We start from the raw sequence: 17415 nt of genomic DNA on the forward strand, positions 1-17415 counted from the left end.
CTGGGACCTCCGTCCTTTGTCAGGTATTCAGAGAAGTGCTTACAGCACATAGCCTGGGAAACAATAACATGCACTGAACGAACTTTCTGGAAGCCCGAGTTCTGATCTGTACTCCACTGATTCCTGGCTAAGTGACCTCTGGGAATCACGTACATTCCTTAGCTTGGGCCACTGGGGCTTAAAGTTGGATGAGCTTCTTTTTTTTTTATGGATGAAAAACTACCATGACTTGATTCACTTCTCATATTTCAAGACCTTCCAGTGAAAAGGGTCAGTATTTGAAATGTCTGCAGCACCCACATCTTCTGCTTATAAAAGTGACTTGGGATAGAGATTTCTTTATTCCTTCTTTTTCTTGGATCTCCCAATATGTCTCTCCTCCACGCCCGGCCTGATTTTATCTGCAGTTCTAGAAATTATAATGGCTACTAGCATGTATGGATTGTTCACCATGGACCAGGCACTGTGCGCTTGGTTGTATGTTACTGTATTAAGTATAGATAGGGATTGTCATTGTCCCTGGTTTACTGATGAGGAAATTGAAGTATGAAAGTCACGTGACTGGCATAAGCTCACAGGTCCAATAACTTCAGAGGTGGGATTTGAACTATCTCTGACTCCAAGGCTCGAATTACCCATTCTTCCAGAAGACCCCTCGAGCCAGTGTTCCAGGTACTGCTGGGCAATGCCCTCTTCTCACTCCACACTCTTGGCCCCCAGCTTCTGAGCTTTAGTAAGTGACCTCGAGTCTTGGCCACAGCTGTTTAACTGGCCCGCCTGACGTCTGTGTCCAGCCCTCGCTCCCACACATCTCTCCGTCATCCAGCAGAGTCCTTCGCAAATTGCATGGAGCAAGAAATGCGGATTGAGCCGCTTCCGTGCTTCTGCGCCCTCCCTCTGATGCTATCCTATTTCTGGAAATGTTTCGAAGCGGCACTTTTCTCCCAGGCTTGGCAGGTGGCCTTTGCTGAGCTAAGAGAAGGACAGGACTGCCATCTGCCAGACCACAGGTGTCTGCCAGGCCAGGTGCGCCGGGAGCAGGCCGTGGGCGGACGTGGAGGCATTGGCTCTGAGGGCCCCGCCTTCACTCAGCGACTCCGGGTGACGGCTCTGTGCCAGACACGGCTGGGGAGTGGGGCTGCAGGGAGGAACAGTTTCGGTCTCCATCCGGGAGACACCCACTCACTGAGGAGCTAAACCCCATCTCCGGACAGTCCCTCGGAGAGCTGGGAGTAACTGTCACATGTGGGTCCTGCCCCTGTGGTCCAGCACGGTGCCCCACATGCCACAGTTCCTCGCCTGTGATGCTCGCCCAGTGGAGCAGGTGCTCTTACTCCCATTCTACAGCTGAGGGAACTGAGGCTCAGTGGAAAAAGCAGTGTAATAAAACTCAGGCCTGCCGGTTCGTGGTGCAGCTGGCATTCAAAGCCAGGCTTGTCTGGCTCTGGAATCTCCACCCTGACAGTTCTCTTTGATTAATGGTTGTAGGCTTGCCTGAGGGAGGGAGTCTGGCTTGGGAAGAATGCTCAGAAACTGCCTTTGGAGATGCTCTTTGAAGGTTGCAAAGGAATTTACCCCGAGTAGGAGGGGCTTGGTGTTACAGGGAGAAGGAACAGAGGGCGCAAAGCTGCAGAGGCAGGAGAACAGTGTCTTTGGAGAGTGGCCGGAGGGGAGGGTTAAATGAGGGCCCTGACATGGGGCCTGAGAGTGTGGGGCCACAGCCCCCTGACATGATGGCTCAGCTGTTTGACAGCAGAGTGAGCAGGCACGACGAGCACAGCTGGGGGCGTCGCAGCCTTCTTGGGCTCATATTCCATTTCAGGCATAATGGGGTTAAGAATCTCTGGTTTGGGGTGTGTGCCCCCCAGAAAGGCACTTAATACATGCAACAGTGTATTCCCCTCACTTTGGTTGGTTGGCCCATTTACATCTGCAGGTGTGAGATTCTGTTACAGGGCGCTGTGCTGAAAGAAACGCCCTGCTGCCTTGAGGGAAGCCTCAGCTTGGAGGATGTCTTGAGAGGCTATTAAGTTACAAACTCGTGGAAATACTGATGGTTAGAAGGAGTGTCTTACTAAAATAAAATTGTAAAAAAAATAAAATAAAGCTCTGTTTGAAAGTCTTTGGCCCTGGTAGCTCTGGTTTAGCTTCCTTCTTGTCTCCAGGAGGTCCCACCTTAGCACTCTGCCAGCCTCTCCCCTCCTCGGTCAGTGGGGCTGGCGGGAGGGGAGAGTGGTGGTTTAGGACTGACCCTGGAGACAGGCGGCTTGGCGTCTTAGCTCAGCTCTGACCCTTAACATCGGCTTGACCCTGGGCTGGGCTGGGCTTCTTTGTTTCTTCTTATATGAAATGGAAGGCAGTTCTGTCACATAGCTCAAGACGAAATGACCGTGAGGTACTTAGCACAGGACCTCACCCAGTAAGTGCTCAATACAGAGCAGTTTCTGTTAGTAATGTCCCTGCTGGGGGGTCATGATGGGTTATGAAAAGCACAAATGTTTGCGTACAGGACTCCTAGCACGTGACCTGCAGCCATTGGTTCACTTCACCCTGTTCCCTCATTGTTAAAAAGAGAATGGGGAGTTCTCGTCGTGGCGCAGTGGTTAACGAATCCGACTAGGAACCACGAGGTTGCGGGTTCGATCCTTGCCCTGGCTCAGTGGGTTAACGATCTGGCGTTGCCGTGAGCTGTGGTGTAGGTCGCAGACTCAGCTCGGATCCCGAATTGCTGTGGCTCTGGCGTAGGCTGGCAGCTACGGCTCTGATTCGACCCCTAGCCTGGGAACCTCCATATGCGGCGGAAGTGGCCTAACAAATGGCAAAAGACAAAAAAAAAAGAATGGAACCAGCTCCCCAATGCCGTGGAGCAGACACAGGAACCTTGAGTGTTCGTCCAGGTCCTCACTTGGCCCTGCCCCCTCCCCTCCCCTCCGCAGCCAGCCCATCAGTGCCACCCATCAGGGCAGGCAGGCCTGCAGGCAGGGGAAGGGGCTCTGCGGAAGGAGGGGCACTTGGGGTGATGAGGGCAGGCGGGGAGAGGGAGCAGCACCCGAGACTGCCATGCTCTGCAGGCTCCCAGGATCCCTCTTGGGTGGGTGCCTGGCGCTTGGGCTGCTCCCAGGGTGGAGTGAGCCAGAGAAGAGCCCACTCTGATTGTAGCCAGTCTCTGCCTCTCCTGGACAAGCCCACAGATCTGGTCTCGACGCTCCCTCGTCAAAAAGTGGGTCAAAAAGTCACTGTTTGAGGCCCATGTCCCCCAAAGGGGACTATGCCTGTCCCTTTGACCAGTTAGCTCTCGACACTGTTTCCTCCTCATTTTCACAGCCACCAGCCCTGTCCAGCATCCGTTTCAGTCCACGTTATCCGTGTAGTTAGAGCGTGTGCCTCTCGAAGGCTGGATCTTGTGCTCTGGAAGAGCAGGATGTCTTAGTTGCTTTGTGACTCCTGCGCCCTGTGCATGCCTTGCATGTAATAGATGCTTCGTAAACGCTCGTGTTTGGATGAATGGAGAGTGAATTAGTGACTGAGGGCCTTGCCCAGCAGACGGCCGGTCACCACCACCCTGCTGAATACTGGTGTCCCCCCACCCACAGCCCTGTGGGTGGTGCGCTGCTTCTGAACCTGGTTCCTTGGAGCCCCGTAGTGGTCCCCAGGCATGGGAACCTCACTCTTCTGGCCCTGCCCCCAAGTTCAGGACAAGATCCTGAGCCTACGGGACATCCCTCACGTCCTGTGACCTCGGAGGCCTTGCTGGGGAACAGGCAGTCACCACTTTAACCTTTAATGGCAACAGAAATGTCACGGCCCAGACCAGGGCTTGAGTTTGTAGTGTCAGAAATGCGTACTGTTCTGGCTTGAATCTTTTGAATTCCTTTCTGGATGCTGAGGGGAGCCTGTCCGCCAAATCCTATGTCCTCCGTTTCCAATTTTTGTCTGAAAATGCACCTTCTCACATTTGGTTTCCCCCCCCAGGTAACGACGTGGGTCCATCATCATCCAGTAAGACGGCAAACAAGTTTGAGGGCCTGTCCCAGCAGTCGAGGTGAGCGTCTCCGCCTGACCTCGTACCTCGGTGGGGGGATTGTCACGCTCCCATCCGTGGTGGGCAGGTGTGCCTCCCTAAGAAGACGCTGAGGCAGAAACACCCCCTCTAGAAATGTTCAGGGCTCTCTCGTGTTTATTGTTTCTAACTCAGTAGCAGCTTGATCTCTCAGCCTCTGGGAGCCCAGAGGCAGCGGGATTCCAAGGGAGCCGAGGGAAGGGCAGTGAAAACCGGGGGTGCTCTGTGGGCCAGGATGGAAGACACGTGCATTGTGTCTACTTTATTGGACTCTGTTTTCTCTTTGGTTGGTTTGGCTTTTCCTGCCCTTTTAAATGCAATTAGGATAGAAAGCGGGGTGTGGGGGGGGCCAGTTCTCAGGCCACCGGAGGACAGAAAAGGATGAATGAGGTCAAAAAAGGCCTCTTGGCAGACACAAGCCCAGCGCTTGGCGGCTCTTGCTCTCGGGGTCTGCGGTGCTCCCAGTGTCCTCTAAGAACCCTTACAGCCCCTCCTTGTTAAAGGAAAGGAGTGGATTCCAGCTAAGAGATGCCACCTGCAGTGCCGGCACTTTGGTGGTGGCGGTGGGGGTGGGGGGGCTTGAGCTTGTTTACAAGTCGTCCAAAGAGAGGAAAAGCTGCGGGAACGTCTGGAGGCGAGAGACCCAAGCTGTTGGCTCTGAGCGTCCCGCTCCACCCCTGACCAGCCTCCAGGGCCCTGCTGCCCGTCACTGAGGCTGCCCAGGCTCTGGCTTCCTCTTGTGAAAACGAGGATGACAAGAGGTTATGTCGCGGGGTCACGTGAAATGAGTTGCTTCGGGGGTGGCAGTCTGCAGGTGCCACGCGCTTTCGCCGTTAGCTCTGGGGAGAGGCTTCAAGAGGAGGAGCTGGGCTTCATCATTTGCGCGGTGGCTGTTTTCTTACGTTCCCTCTTGACTCCGTTTCGCAGACTTGAGAATAAAAAGATAAACCTCGGGGAGATCCAGGCCAGCTCCGAATTAGGGAAAATAGACTGTAGTCTTTTGTTAGAGAAATTGTGAAAGAGGTTTTAGCTAGACAATTCCCTAAACTCCTGCAGTGTCTTTGAACAACATATCACTATTGATTTTATAGCACTTTGAGATCCTAAATTAATTCTTATTTATTAACTAGCACTGCTTCTGCAAAGACTGCCCTTGGCCCAAGAGTTCTTCCTAAACTACCTCAGAAAGGTAAGATTTCTCTTTTTCACAGTTGCATGTAATTGGTACGTCACTATACCCTCCAATGGGACAGGGGTAACTGTCTCTTTTGGTCCCTGCTCTGCCCCCGATGCCTAGAGCAGCAGCTGGAGGCCTAGTTAATATTTGATCAATGAAGAAAAATATTGGAGTTCCCATCGTGGCTCAGTAACGACTAGTATCCATGAGGACGTGGGTTGGATCCCTGGCCTTGCTCAGTGATTAAGGACCTGGCGTTGCTGTGAGCTGTGGTGTAGGTCGCAGGTGCAGCTCAGATCCACATTGCTGTGGCTGTGGTGTAGGCCGGCAGCTGTAGCTTCAATGTGACCCCTAGCCTGGGAACTTCCATATGCCTCAGATGCAGCCTAAAAAGACAAAAAAAAGAAAGAAAGAAAAATATTTATATGCTCAAATTTTGTAATTAACAAAACACCGACTTCCAAAAAAAATTTTTAAGGAGTTCCCTGGTGGCCTAGTGGTTAAGGGCTTGGCAGTGTAGTGTCACTGATGTGGCTCTGGTCACTGCTGTGGCTTGGATTCCATTCCTGGCCTGGGAACTTCTGCATGCCACAGACATGACAGAAAAAAAAAGAAAACACCAGACTTTTCCTTTAAAAATACAGTGCTGGAGTTCCCATTGTGGCTTAGTGGTTGACGAATCCAACTAGGAACCACGAGGTTCCGGGTTCGATCCCGGGCCTTGCTCAGTGGGTTAAGGATCCGGTGTTGCCATGAGCTGTGGTGTAGGTCGTAGACATGGCTCGGATCCCGCGTTGCTGTGGCTCTGGCGTAGGCCAGTGGGTACAGCTCCGATTCAACCCCTAGCCTGGGAACCTCCATATGCCGAGGGATCGACCCTAGAAAAGGCAAAAAGACAAAAAAAAAAAAAAATATACAGTGCTTTTTCAGAAGATCTATCATTAGAATCCCAAGGTAGCATTTCTGCTCTTGCAAAAGTAAAGAAACCTAAGAACTCGTACCGGCCCTACTGCTTACTAGCTGTGTGGTCTGAGCAGGGGACTCAGAAGCTTCCATAAACTGCAGATTTCTCACCTCTGACGGAGGCCAGAACACCTGCATCACCAGGTTTTGTGAGGATAAAATGAGGTCAGGCTTCAGAAAGTGTAGCTTTTGCTGACCAGCATCTGCATGTGTCACTTAACACATTCCTCTGTGTTTCCTGTCAACTGGACACCTGATCAGACCCAAGTTCAGGCTTCGGCAAACTCCTTCCCAGGCAGCAGTGCCCTCTGATGGTCCCTCTTTGTTTGAAGTTCACAGTTGCTGATAGTCAAAGCCAAGATCCATCCATGACATGAAACAGTGTCCTCCGTTAAAAGCACTTCACGACCAGCCCGCAGTCAAGCTCGGCCATCGCCTTAGCCCGTGCCCGGCTTTCTCCCGGCCAGATGCCCTCTCCCTCTGACACACTCTGCCTTTGGCCTGTGGCTACGGTGCTGTTCTTCCCGCACGGACTGTCTGTCCTCTGCTGGCCCCTCCTCTCATCCCCAGCCTCCAGAGGGGCTCAGTGGGGTCTCCTCTCTTCAGACTCTGGGTCCTCCCCAGGGACCCTCCACCGTCTAAGCACACACACAACAGCGGGCATGACGCCCCTGCTCAGGTGTCTCATAAGCTTCTCAGCTTAAACATGTCAGGATACCTCTGACCACCCCCCCCCAAACTTGTTCGTCACCCAGCGTTTCCCACCTGATGCAGGCGATGCTGCCCAGTGCAGGGCTTGGGCCTTAAACCCTAAGGGAGAAGCCCAACCCCTTCCTTTCTCACATGAGCTTCCACACTGGCTTCTCCCTCCACCCTAATGTCCAGGCGCTTCTCACTGTGTCCTCCGCTCACTGTGGCCCCGGGGACCGTCCTCCCTCGTCTGGATTCTTTTTTTTTTTTTTGTCTTTTTGTTGTTGTTGTTGTTGTTGTTGCTATTTCTTGGGCCGCTCCTGCGGCATATGGAGGTTCCCAGGCTAGGGGTCCAATCGGAGCTGTAGCCACCGGCCTACGCCAGAGCCACAGCAACGCGGGATCTGAGCCGCGTCTGCAACCTACACCACAGCTCACGGCAACACCGGATCGTTAACCCACTGAGCAAGGGCAGGGACCGAACCCGCAACCTCATGGTTCCTAGTCGGATTCGTTAACCACTGCGCCACGACGGGAACTCCCCCTCGTCTGGATTTTTACAGTGCACGTCTAGACTGCCTGCTTCTCCCCGGGCTCCACAGCCTGTCCCCAACAGAACAGCCAGGGTCATCCATGTTACATCAGGTCACTCCTGGCCCATCCAGCCAGTGGTTCCCTGAAAAACAAGGTATATTTCTGAGCCGCCTCAGCTGGCAGCAGAAGGCATCGGGGATGCTGAGAGGGCCAGTGCTCCTGCCCTGCCCTGCCCTCCCCCCCACCCCTCCGCAGCACCTGCCACCAGCAGGACTCTCACGTGGACTGTCCTGGCCACATTCCACTCCTTCTCCCTCCCAAACATCACCCGTTTTTGAGCTCCTTTGGGCACCTCTTAAAAGGCTTAATTAAAGCCTTCTCATCTAGGGATCAGCAGCACAGAACCCTTTTTTTAAGTGAGTTTTAAAAGGAAATATTGAATTTTTTTAAAAAATGTCTAGTCACTTACGGAGCATGATAATGTGAGAGAATGTATGTGTACCTGGATCACCATGCTGTACAGTAGGGGGAAAAAATTGTATTGGGGACATAAGAATTAAAATCAAAAAAAAAAAAAAAAGAAATATTATAGGAACTTCAAGGGATCTTTCAACCTGAACAGCGTCTCCATGGTTCTGCGCTGCGACCCAGCTCACTGGTCCCTTACATTCTTCTGCATCTGTCATCATGGTGAAAGCACGGTTCTGCATCATAGGTTTCAACATGCGTATTTCTCACGTGTTCGTGAGCTCTTTGTGAATGTCGTCAGGCCCCTTGCTCTTTGGCTAATTGGGCGCCATCCCTGGCCTTGGCACCCCCTTTTATTGGAAATGTGTGCTGCGAGTCCTTCTCTGCCTCCTCCTCGGTTCTGTCCGTAGAGTCCATTTTCAGGAGCAGAACCACTGCAGCCGAAGGGAGGGCCTTCTCGGCAGGCCCCATTCTGTGCCCCAAAGCTTCTCAGAGGACCGAGTCCACTTGTCTCACCTGTCCTGCCTGTTGATCCAGCTGCACCATAACCTCCGGGGACTGGGGAGGGGCCGGAATTCTCACTCCTTTTTTATTGGTGGTGTGCCTCACTCTGGCAGCGTGCTGCTTGGTGTCATCCAGCTCTGGGGGGAAGCTTGCTTGTCTGCCCTTCAGAGTTAATGCAGTTCAGGGAGTTTCCATTGTAGCTCAGCGATAGTGAACCAGCTGGTATCCATGAGGATTCAGGTTTAATTCCTGACCTCACTCAGTGAGTTCAAGGATCCAGCATTGCTACCAGCTGCAGTGTAGGTCACAGATGGCGGCTCGTACCTGGCACTGCTGTGGCTGTGGTGTAGGCCGGCAGCTACAGCTCTGATTCAACCCGTAGCTTGGGAACTTCCGTATGCCCTGGGTACAGCCCTAAGAAAAAAAGAATTTTATTAATATGCAAATATTCTTGCTAAAACAGTGTATAGATAAAAGCAGATAACTGTTTTATTTGTGCAAAATATATAGAAAAGTCCAGAAGGAAATACATCAAAATACTTGAAATGGCTACATTTAGGCAGTAGGCTTATGGAAAACTTTAATTATACTTTTCATTTTTTTTGTAATCTGTTTTGTGTGTATAGTTGTGGGGTTTTTGCTTTTTCTTTTTTTTTCAATTCTGGATTAAAAATTTGGACATCCTGTTCTTGTATAATGGAGACTTAAAATCTTCTGTTGTAATGTGTTTACCTCCCAGGCTTCCAGCTCTTGACCTGTTTGCAAACAGGCCTCCGTGTGCCTGCACGGCGCTCCCTCTGGGTGGGGTCCCCTCTGTGTGACCCTGAAGGGGGAGGAAGGCAGGGCATCCCCCATCCAGTGACCCCTCTTTCTGGTTGTTTCCTGCAGTGGCATTAAGGAAAACAGAAACCAGCCATCATCTCTCCCTCGACAAAGCCGGCGTCCCGCCCGAAATCTTCCAGAAATCATCCCAGTTGGCAGAGTTACCCCTGAAGCCACCACCTGGAGACCTACCCCCGAAGCCCACGGAACTGGCTCCCAAACCCCAAATTGGAGACTTGCCACCTAAGCCAGGAGAGCTGCCCCCCAAGCCGCAGCTGGGTGACCTGCCCCCCAAGCCACAGCTCTCAGACTTGCCGCCCAAGCCGCAGATGAAGGACCTGCCGCCCAAGCCGCAGCTGGGAGACCTGCTGGCCAAACCCCCGGCGGGAGACGCCTCGCCCAAGGCTCAGCCCCTGGAGCTCACCCCCAAGTCACACCCGGCAGACCTGTCCCCAAACATCCAGAAGCAAGCGTCCGAAGACGCCAATGACCTGACGCCCACCCTGCCCGAGACACCTGTGCCGCTGCCCAGGAAGATCAACACGGTAGGTGGGGCACGGGGCCTGGGGGTCAGGAAGCAGGCTGGCCTCAGGACCTGCCCTCCCTGTGACCGCAGGGCCTGGGCCACTTACTCCCATTCCGTGAGCCTCAGTCTCCTTATGTGCAGAACAGAGCTGAGCCGGTGCCTGAGGTCATGGGCAATGAGGTGCAGAGAGGCCCAGTAAACACTCAGCTGGTGGCTGCCCTCCGGGATCCTGGTCCCCGGGAGACAGTGCCCTCGGGTTTTGAGCCTCTCCCACCTGCTCCCTCTCCTAACATCTTCCCGGAGGAGCTGAACGCAAAGCCCAGAGATGGTGCCCCAACAGAGAACTTGGCTGAAGTCTCCCAGTTTTACTGTTAACATAAATATGCACAACCCCCTCCAAAAAAAAACAAAAAAAACTTGTTTTTTTTGTTTTTTTTTTTTTTTTGGAAAAATGAAGCCCCCGGGAAGATGCAGGAGTGTGGTCTGTCCTGCCCAGGGCCCCACTCCCACAAGGGCCCAGCACCTGGGTTGAGGAGCACGGTTAGTTGGGGGGACCAAAAGCCTCTGCTCACAACCTCTTCCTCATAAAAACAATGCTGCAGTAAAAGGGTGTCACTTCGGTACTGAAGGAAGAGTGAGGAAAGTGGAACCCTCCTGCCCGGTGGGAGACGGTGTGCACGCCCCTTGCAGCTGCTTCGTCTCCCCAGGGCCATCCCCGGATGGCCAGGCACCACCCACAGCCCTGACTGCACGGTGTTCCAGTGTGTTCGACTCCATGTTTTACCATTATAGTATCTCATTTAACCCTTCCTGTTATAAACAGTTGCACACAGGCTTCTTTGACCCCAGCAGCTCCAGCACAGCCCGCGAAGGGGCCTGTGAAATGGAGCAGGTCTCCCAGGGTGACCCAGGGAGACACCAGTGGACAGAGAGGAAAAGCACGTGACCTAAAATTTTTAGATACACCTTGCCTTTTTTTTATTATTATTATTAAACTAATTACTGAGTAAACTGGGCGTCAGAAACAGCCTCCAGACATCATTTCTCTATTTCCAGCTTCCTGTTTGCAAAGAACTGGGAATCCAGCAAATGAAAAGTCTGAGTCAAAATGGGTCAAAAACTAAAGCATTTTGGGGAACTGCCTGGAGTCTCCCCAGCTGCGGGCCGCCCCTGCGGGGTTTAACCCGCGTGTGCTGACTCGGTGCTTTGCCAGGGGGGACTGAGAAATGTGTTTACGCTGCACGTTCAGCGTGCAGAGACTGGACGCCCAGCTTCGCATCGCCTTTCCCCAGGCCGTCTGCAGCCTCCACGAGCTGCCGTCGGGTGGGGCCGGCCACAGGCTTCATGGCTTTGGGCGAAGCTGGATCTCCGTGCCTATGCCGTTTGCGCTCCGATGGAAGTCATGGGTGCCACCCGCAGCCGGGGGCGCCTGCCCGAGGGCGCCCGACTCTTACGGCAGAGGAACTGAAGCTCGGCGAGGTCGCGTCTCCCACCCAAGGTCGCTGTGTGCCTCTTTCCGTTCCGTCTGTCCTGTGGACTAAAACCCAGTTTCTTTCCTGAAGGGGAAGAGTAAGGGGAGGCGAGTGAAAACCATCTACGACTGCCAGGCCGACAACGACGACGAGCTCACCTTCATGGAGGGCGAGGTGATCGTGGTCACGGGGGAGGAGGACCAGGAGTGGTGGGTAGGTACCAGCGTGGTGGGTAGGTACCAGCGCGCCGCTGCCACGTCGGGGGAGCGCATGCGCAGCGCCCGCGCTTTACCCTGCTGATCAAACAGCAGCCCGCGAGCTCTGGGTGTGTTCCGGTTTTTCAGATGTAGGACGGGCGCTCCTGTGCGTCCTAGCGAGCTCTGCCCAGGCCTTAATCGGGCCCTCAGGTCTCTCCCTGTCAAGTGGGACACGTGCATCCTCATGTGACTTCGGGAGACGGTGGGAGGAGAGTCTTTCTGAAAGCTCCTTTTCCATGAAAACCTGCTGTCCAGGTGTCGGGAGGGAAAGGCCTTGTGCTCCCACAAGGAGGGAGGGCGCTTGGAGATCAGAGGTTCCTGGACATGCCCGGGTTCTGGGTGGCTGCAGGGGGGCCGATGTATCCACGGTGGTCCAGGCTGTGGGGGGCATGAGCCTCGGCGATGCCAGGCAGAGACGCGGTGGCGGGAGCTTCCTGCACTTTCCCACGTGATCGTTTTCCCACCCAGCGAGGAAACGCTGCTTCCTTGGCAGCCTGAGCCCCTCCCACCCAGAGGGACCCAGTTCTGTCTGCCGAGATCAGTGGTTTGCATTTGAGCCAACAGAGCCTGCTGGTATCAGAAATACACACACACACACACGTGCACCTCTGGCTTTTCCTCCTTTGGGTCCAGACAGTGACCTCTGCAGATTCTCAGTCACAGCTGTAGGGCTTTTCCTTGGACTGAAGCAGAGGTTCCAGCCGGGGCCAGTTTTCCTTCCAGGGACTTGTGCTAACAGCTGGAGGCCGGTTGATCATCGAGACCTGAGCAGGGCGGGTGCTGCCGGCATCTGGCGGGTAGAATCCAGGGCTTCTGCTCCATATCCTGCCTGTTTAGAAGAGCCCCCGGGACAGAGCACTCTCTGGCGCCAGTGTCAGGAGTGCTGGCTGAGGCTGAGAAGCCCTGGCCTGCCTGCCTCTCCCTCTCCCTCTCCTGCTAAGCTGGGGGTGGCCCCAGGCTGCTTCGGCCTCTCTGTTGGCAGAGTTGGGCCTGCTCTTGGCACGGAACCTGTTGGAGGGGCCTCTCAGACTCTTGGCAGAGAGGTGGACTCTGAAGTCCCAGTGTGAGTGACTCACGTCATGGCCCTGGATAAAGCGTGTCCCCTTTGTAAGCCTCAGCTGCCTCCTCCAAAAGGTGGGACATGAGTGACCCGCCCTCACAAGGAGGTCTAAGGACTCAGGCCAACCAAGAGCCCCCGAGGTGGATCGGCCAGGCCTTTCCATGAACGCCACCATCCGGGTGACCGCACACGGTCACCGTCCTGCTGGACAAAGGAAGCAGCCCTCAGCTGGACACCCAGCTCCTGCTCCAGCCCCCCTCTGGGTGGCAGGCACTTCCCAGAGGAAAAGGAGAGCTGGCCTCTGCAGTTGTCATTTGAAGCCAGTGCGTGTCATTGTCCTTTCTCGTGATAGGATTCTCTCCGAGGCACTTGATGCCGATGTAACTGAGATGATCAGGCGCTCTTGGCACATGACCGTGGCTTACAGATTTAGGCAGCAGACCATAAAACTTGCCCCCATCAATCTCAAACTTTCCCGGAGTTCCCGTCGTGGCTCAGTGGTTAACAAATCCGATTAGGAACCATGAGGTTGCGGGTTCGATCCCTGGCCTTGCTCAGTGGGTTAAGGATCCTGCGTTGCTGTGACTCTGGCGTAGGCCAGTGGCTACAGCTCCGATTGGACCCCTAGCCTGGGAACCTCCATATGCCGCAGGATCGGCCCAAGAAATGGCAAAAAGACAAGGAAAAGAAAAAAAAAATCTCAAACTTTCCCAACATCCTTTCACCCACAGCAGCCTGCAGTCAGGTTCTCAGTCCCCAGCAGCGTTTCCCTGGCGCCGCTCTGGGTGCTCCGACGCCTCTCCTTTCTCCCTGCAGATCGGACACATCGAAGGGCAGCCCGAGAGGAAGGGGGTCTTTCCAGTGTCCTTCGTCCACATCCTGTCCGACTAGCACCAGGCAGAACCTTGAGATTGTCCGCCTCCGTCATGCCAGACTGCTGCGTCCACTCCCCCTGCGCACACCGTGTATATAGCTGCTGTTACTGAACAGGGAGCTCGGAGGGGCCGCCTCAGGAGGGAACAGAGCGTGTGCTGTAAATACCTGTGGTCTTCTGCCTTCGCCAGTATTAGGGTAGCCTTGGGACCCGGTGCGCCTTACTGGTCTGCCAAAGCCATCCTTGGCATCTAGCACGTACATCTCTCTCCTTGCTGTTTTCCAAGCAAACCAACAAAAACAGGAATATAGGAACTGCTGGCTTTGCAAGTAGAAGTGGTCTCCAGCCACCGTCGAAGGGCATAGCATTGACTCCCTGTCCCTCACAATGCAGTATTCTCCATTGTGTTACTGAAAATGCAACATTAGCCAAGAGGTGGGTTCTGTTTTCCAGGTGAGACGTTTTGCTCCACGACAGACCAGCCTGTAGTTATCTGTGTACACAGTTTACAGCTCCAAAAACCTCCTTCGGTATTTATTACAGAAAAGTGCTCAGTTAAATGTAAGTGTTACTCCTTCAGCAAAATCTCCACTGACCCAAAACCTTGGTGGCATTTTGCAGTGCCCACAGCCTCGTGCAAGGTCAGACAAGTGGGTTTATACTGTCTTAAGAGGATGAGTGCCCGCCCCTGAGATATTACCTCATTATGCAAAAATAACATATCCTTCATAACTATTTTCACAGAAGTTTAAAACACATCTGATGAAGTTCAACTTTCAGGAACCAAGGACTGCCAGAAACTGTTAGCCTCTACATTATGCATGCATTTAGAAGCTTACCTGAAATCTGCCTTTTATAAAGGAATAGTGTGGTTAAGTTGAACTGTACTTTTTTAAACTCGATTGCCATTAAAGCAGAAATTATAAGGTTGCAACATTTGTTTCTAGTCAGTCATTTGGCTTCCTCAATGAATTTACATATCATATCATTTTATGAGTTAACATCCTTCAAATGTTCCTGCCCCTGATGTGTCAGTTTTCAGTTCTTCGTTTTGTTCTTGTTCAATTTAAACTTTTAAAAGATTGTTCAAGGAGTTGATGACTTCGAGTCACTTTTGCACACCCTTGCCCTGCGCTGCAGAATCCTGGTGCTGAAACCAGCCTTTGCTTGTTTCCACTCTCTCCACAAAACCCCAGTCATAGATAAGTTCTCCCATCTCCAGCTCTGTGCAGTAGACACGTCAGCTTCAAGTCAATTCATAACCAAGTCTTTGAACGCTGCTATGAATTGCACTGTGAAACACGCTCTTCCTGCCGGGAATCTGTGCATGCACACGCGTGCATGCACGCACACACACACAGACACCCCGTTTTCTTTGCTCCTCCCGGCCTTGTTCATTAGAGCTTGTCCGTCTTGAACGTCAGGCTGAATTCGGGAAAGGATTGGAGTCCTCTCACTCCACGGTGGGGCTGCTCTCTCATTCTGAGGCTCCTGTGTCGTTCTGGCGTTAACAAGTGCTTAAACTGCTATGTTGGCAACAGCACAGAAAACTAATATTTTTAAGCAGATAATCTTGGCAGTGAGTGAGAAACATTCATTTCACAGAAGCACAACTCCCAACCAAGCCCTTAGGGAAAGTCCTCTTTAATAGAGTCACATGCTCAGTGAATATTAATTTAGTTCTGCTTAAGTGATTACTGTGAGAACTTTGAATAGCCACCTAATCAATAAACCCTGCATGACAAACCTGCAACTATCTTATCAGCTGTTATTGGCAAGTGATCTTAAGCAGTTGCTTCTTCAGCATCACGGCACGTGTGAACCCCACACAAGACAAGAACGGTCGGCGCCAGCTGACGTGCTGGTGTGTGTGGCTGGCAGTGTTCCCAGCCTCAGAATTTCAGCCGCACGGACATCGGAGCAGGAAGTCACCGTCCCCAGTTACTTCGTGTCCCTGTTCACTCACTCTGACTTTCTAAGTCACATTAAAGCACTGTTCATTTTTGTGGCCTGCAGTATTTTCAGCTGATCTCAAAATAAACTGATTTTTTAAAAAAAACCCACAAAAGCTAGGTGTCTAAAATTACAGAGTCATGTTACTCTTCTTTCCCTTTCAGAGCAACTTTTACACAGATGCTTTTTTTTTTTTTTTAACAGTTTTGGGTTTTTCTTTTTCTCTGGTTTTGTTTTTATTTTCCGTGAGGAATTTGCATTCTCTCTAACCTAGCTAACTGTGGGACATAGGAAAACTAGGTATAAGGACCTTCGCGACCTTGATTGAGTTTGAATCCGATATTGTTCTTAAACTCAGTGAGCCACTCTCTGCAATTTTGTACATGATATAGATATTTTGAAGGTATGGAACCTTATGGGAAAGAAATAGCTAATTAGTTTCCTTTTTCTCCCCCCAGAGGGGAAAGTTATGTTCTGCAAATAGTGTGTGTCTGATTTTCCTGTTGAACAGCAATTGCTATTTATTTTTTTATTGCCTAGAACTTCATCATGTTGTACAGGAAACGATAGCGCCACCAGTTTACCTTCCGAATCCCATCTGGATGTTACGACCAGACATCAGTACACGCGTCATTCCACATGTATTTAATGTGACAGGTTTTCAGTACTGTATGTGTTCATTTCTACTTTTTTTAATATTTAAAATTGCTTTTAAATAAACATATTCTCAGTTGATCCCAAACATCCGACATCAAGCCATTTTGTGAGTTGTCCACTCCTCTTCCGATGGGAGAAAGAAGTTTCGCTGGGCTGTGCTTTGGGGGTATAGCTACACATGTCCTCCCCACTGACACATAAAAGCTCACTGCGGATACGCAAAAATGTGCTTCAGTTTCCTGGGCTTACAAACCGTGGGCTTGAGCCTTTAGGTCCCTCCATGCCCACCCCCAGGCCCCAGCCCTGCTCCTAGTTACCTGGCGGGCAGGAGGTGGGTGGGGTGTGCCTGCATGTTGGGAGGGGGACGTGTTGATGCAGCAAAAGCTCTTGGGCCCAACAAGGACCAAAAGCCGAGTGTGCACGTCTCATGTCTGTAGCTGTCACCACTGGTACCCCCGTGCGATGTGCAGACCCAGGTCCAGGCACAGAGCCTACCTCACCTCATCTCCCCACCACCAAGCCGGGGAGAGCCCAAACAGAAGGCCCGAGAAGGTTCATTACTGTGCAGCAGCTGTCTGTTGAGCCAAGGATAAGGTCGGGGCCCAGGTAAGGGGTTCTGGCTCCAAGGCCATGCTCAGGCTTTCTCCCAGACGGGAAGCGGTCTCCATCAGAAAATTCTAGCCAGAAAAACGCAGCAGTGGAGAGCTGACCACGACCACAGCCCCAAAGATTCCCAAGTGTTAGTCTCGGCGTTCCTTTTGCTTTCCTTTCATGAAGGCGGGTCGGGCTTAAGGCCTGTCTGCACACCTCAGCAAGATAAAAACCTGCAGACTGTGCAGCTGGGAAAACGGGCCTTGGCGGGGAAGGTGGTGACTTTTCATCGGGATCCAGCAGGGAGAGGCCGCATCATTACCTGGATAGTTCAGGCCAGAGGGCAGCCAGCTTTCCATCTGAGTTCAAAATGCTGCGGTGACTGCGTTGGTTATGTATCGTTTTAAACCTGGAGCAGCCGCCGTTTGAAGTGAGTGGACTGGCGACCCATCCTGTGCTGTGAGCTCCCGGCGGCCTGTCTCCCTGTGATGCTAGAAGCAGGAAGCCACTCTGATCTCTCTCCCTCGGGTCCTTTGAGCACTGCGTGGTGGATGGGCCTCTGTTTCCAGAACGTGGAGTCAGTGCTCTGGGAGGCAAAATCCTCCTTTGGCTCATCTTCAGATGAGGGATCCGCTTGTAGGGCTGAAGTGACCTGCCCAGAGTCACAGTGACTCGGCAGCAGCGTGAACCTGGCTCTGGCCTCAGTAAGCCCCAGCCTTCCCCGCCTCCCCGTCCCCAGCCCCGCTTTTTCCTCTCCACTGTCCTCCTCCATAGATCTCGAGGCTCCCTCTCCCAGGATGTGGGTGC

At 52.6% G+C, this 17415-nt stretch overlaps 1 protein-coding gene across 14 annotated transcripts in view; it reads left to right on the forward strand.

Annotated features, from left to right (window-relative positions):
- ASAP1 (ArfGAP with SH3 domain, ankyrin repeat and PH domain 1) overlaps window positions 1–16102 on the forward strand; it is a 348069-nt gene extending 331967 nt beyond the window's left edge. For 7 of the 14 annotated variants that reach the window (XM_021088906.1, XM_021088915.1, XM_021088907.1 and 4 more), the window contains 4 exons: window positions 3973–4042; window positions 5191–5249; window positions 9285–9763; window positions 11307–16100. In XM_021088906.1, coding sequence (XP_020944565.1) covers window positions 3973–4042; window positions 5191–5249; window positions 9285–9763; window positions 11307–11516 — 818 coding nt within the window. In that variant the 3' untranslated portion in view covers window positions 11517–16100. Of the gene's footprint in view, window positions 1–3972; window positions 4043–5190; window positions 5250–9284; window positions 9764–11306 lie in introns of all 14 variants that reach the window. The other 7 variants (XM_021088908.1, XM_021088917.1, XM_021088918.1 and 4 more) reach the window with 3 other exon arrangements.

Source organism: Sus scrofa, chromosome 4 (assembly GCF_000003025.6).
Source record: "Sus scrofa isolate TJ Tabasco breed Duroc chromosome 4, Sscrofa11.1, whole genome shotgun sequence".
Lineage (NCBI taxonomy): Eukaryota > Metazoa > Chordata > Mammalia > Artiodactyla > Suidae > Sus > Sus scrofa.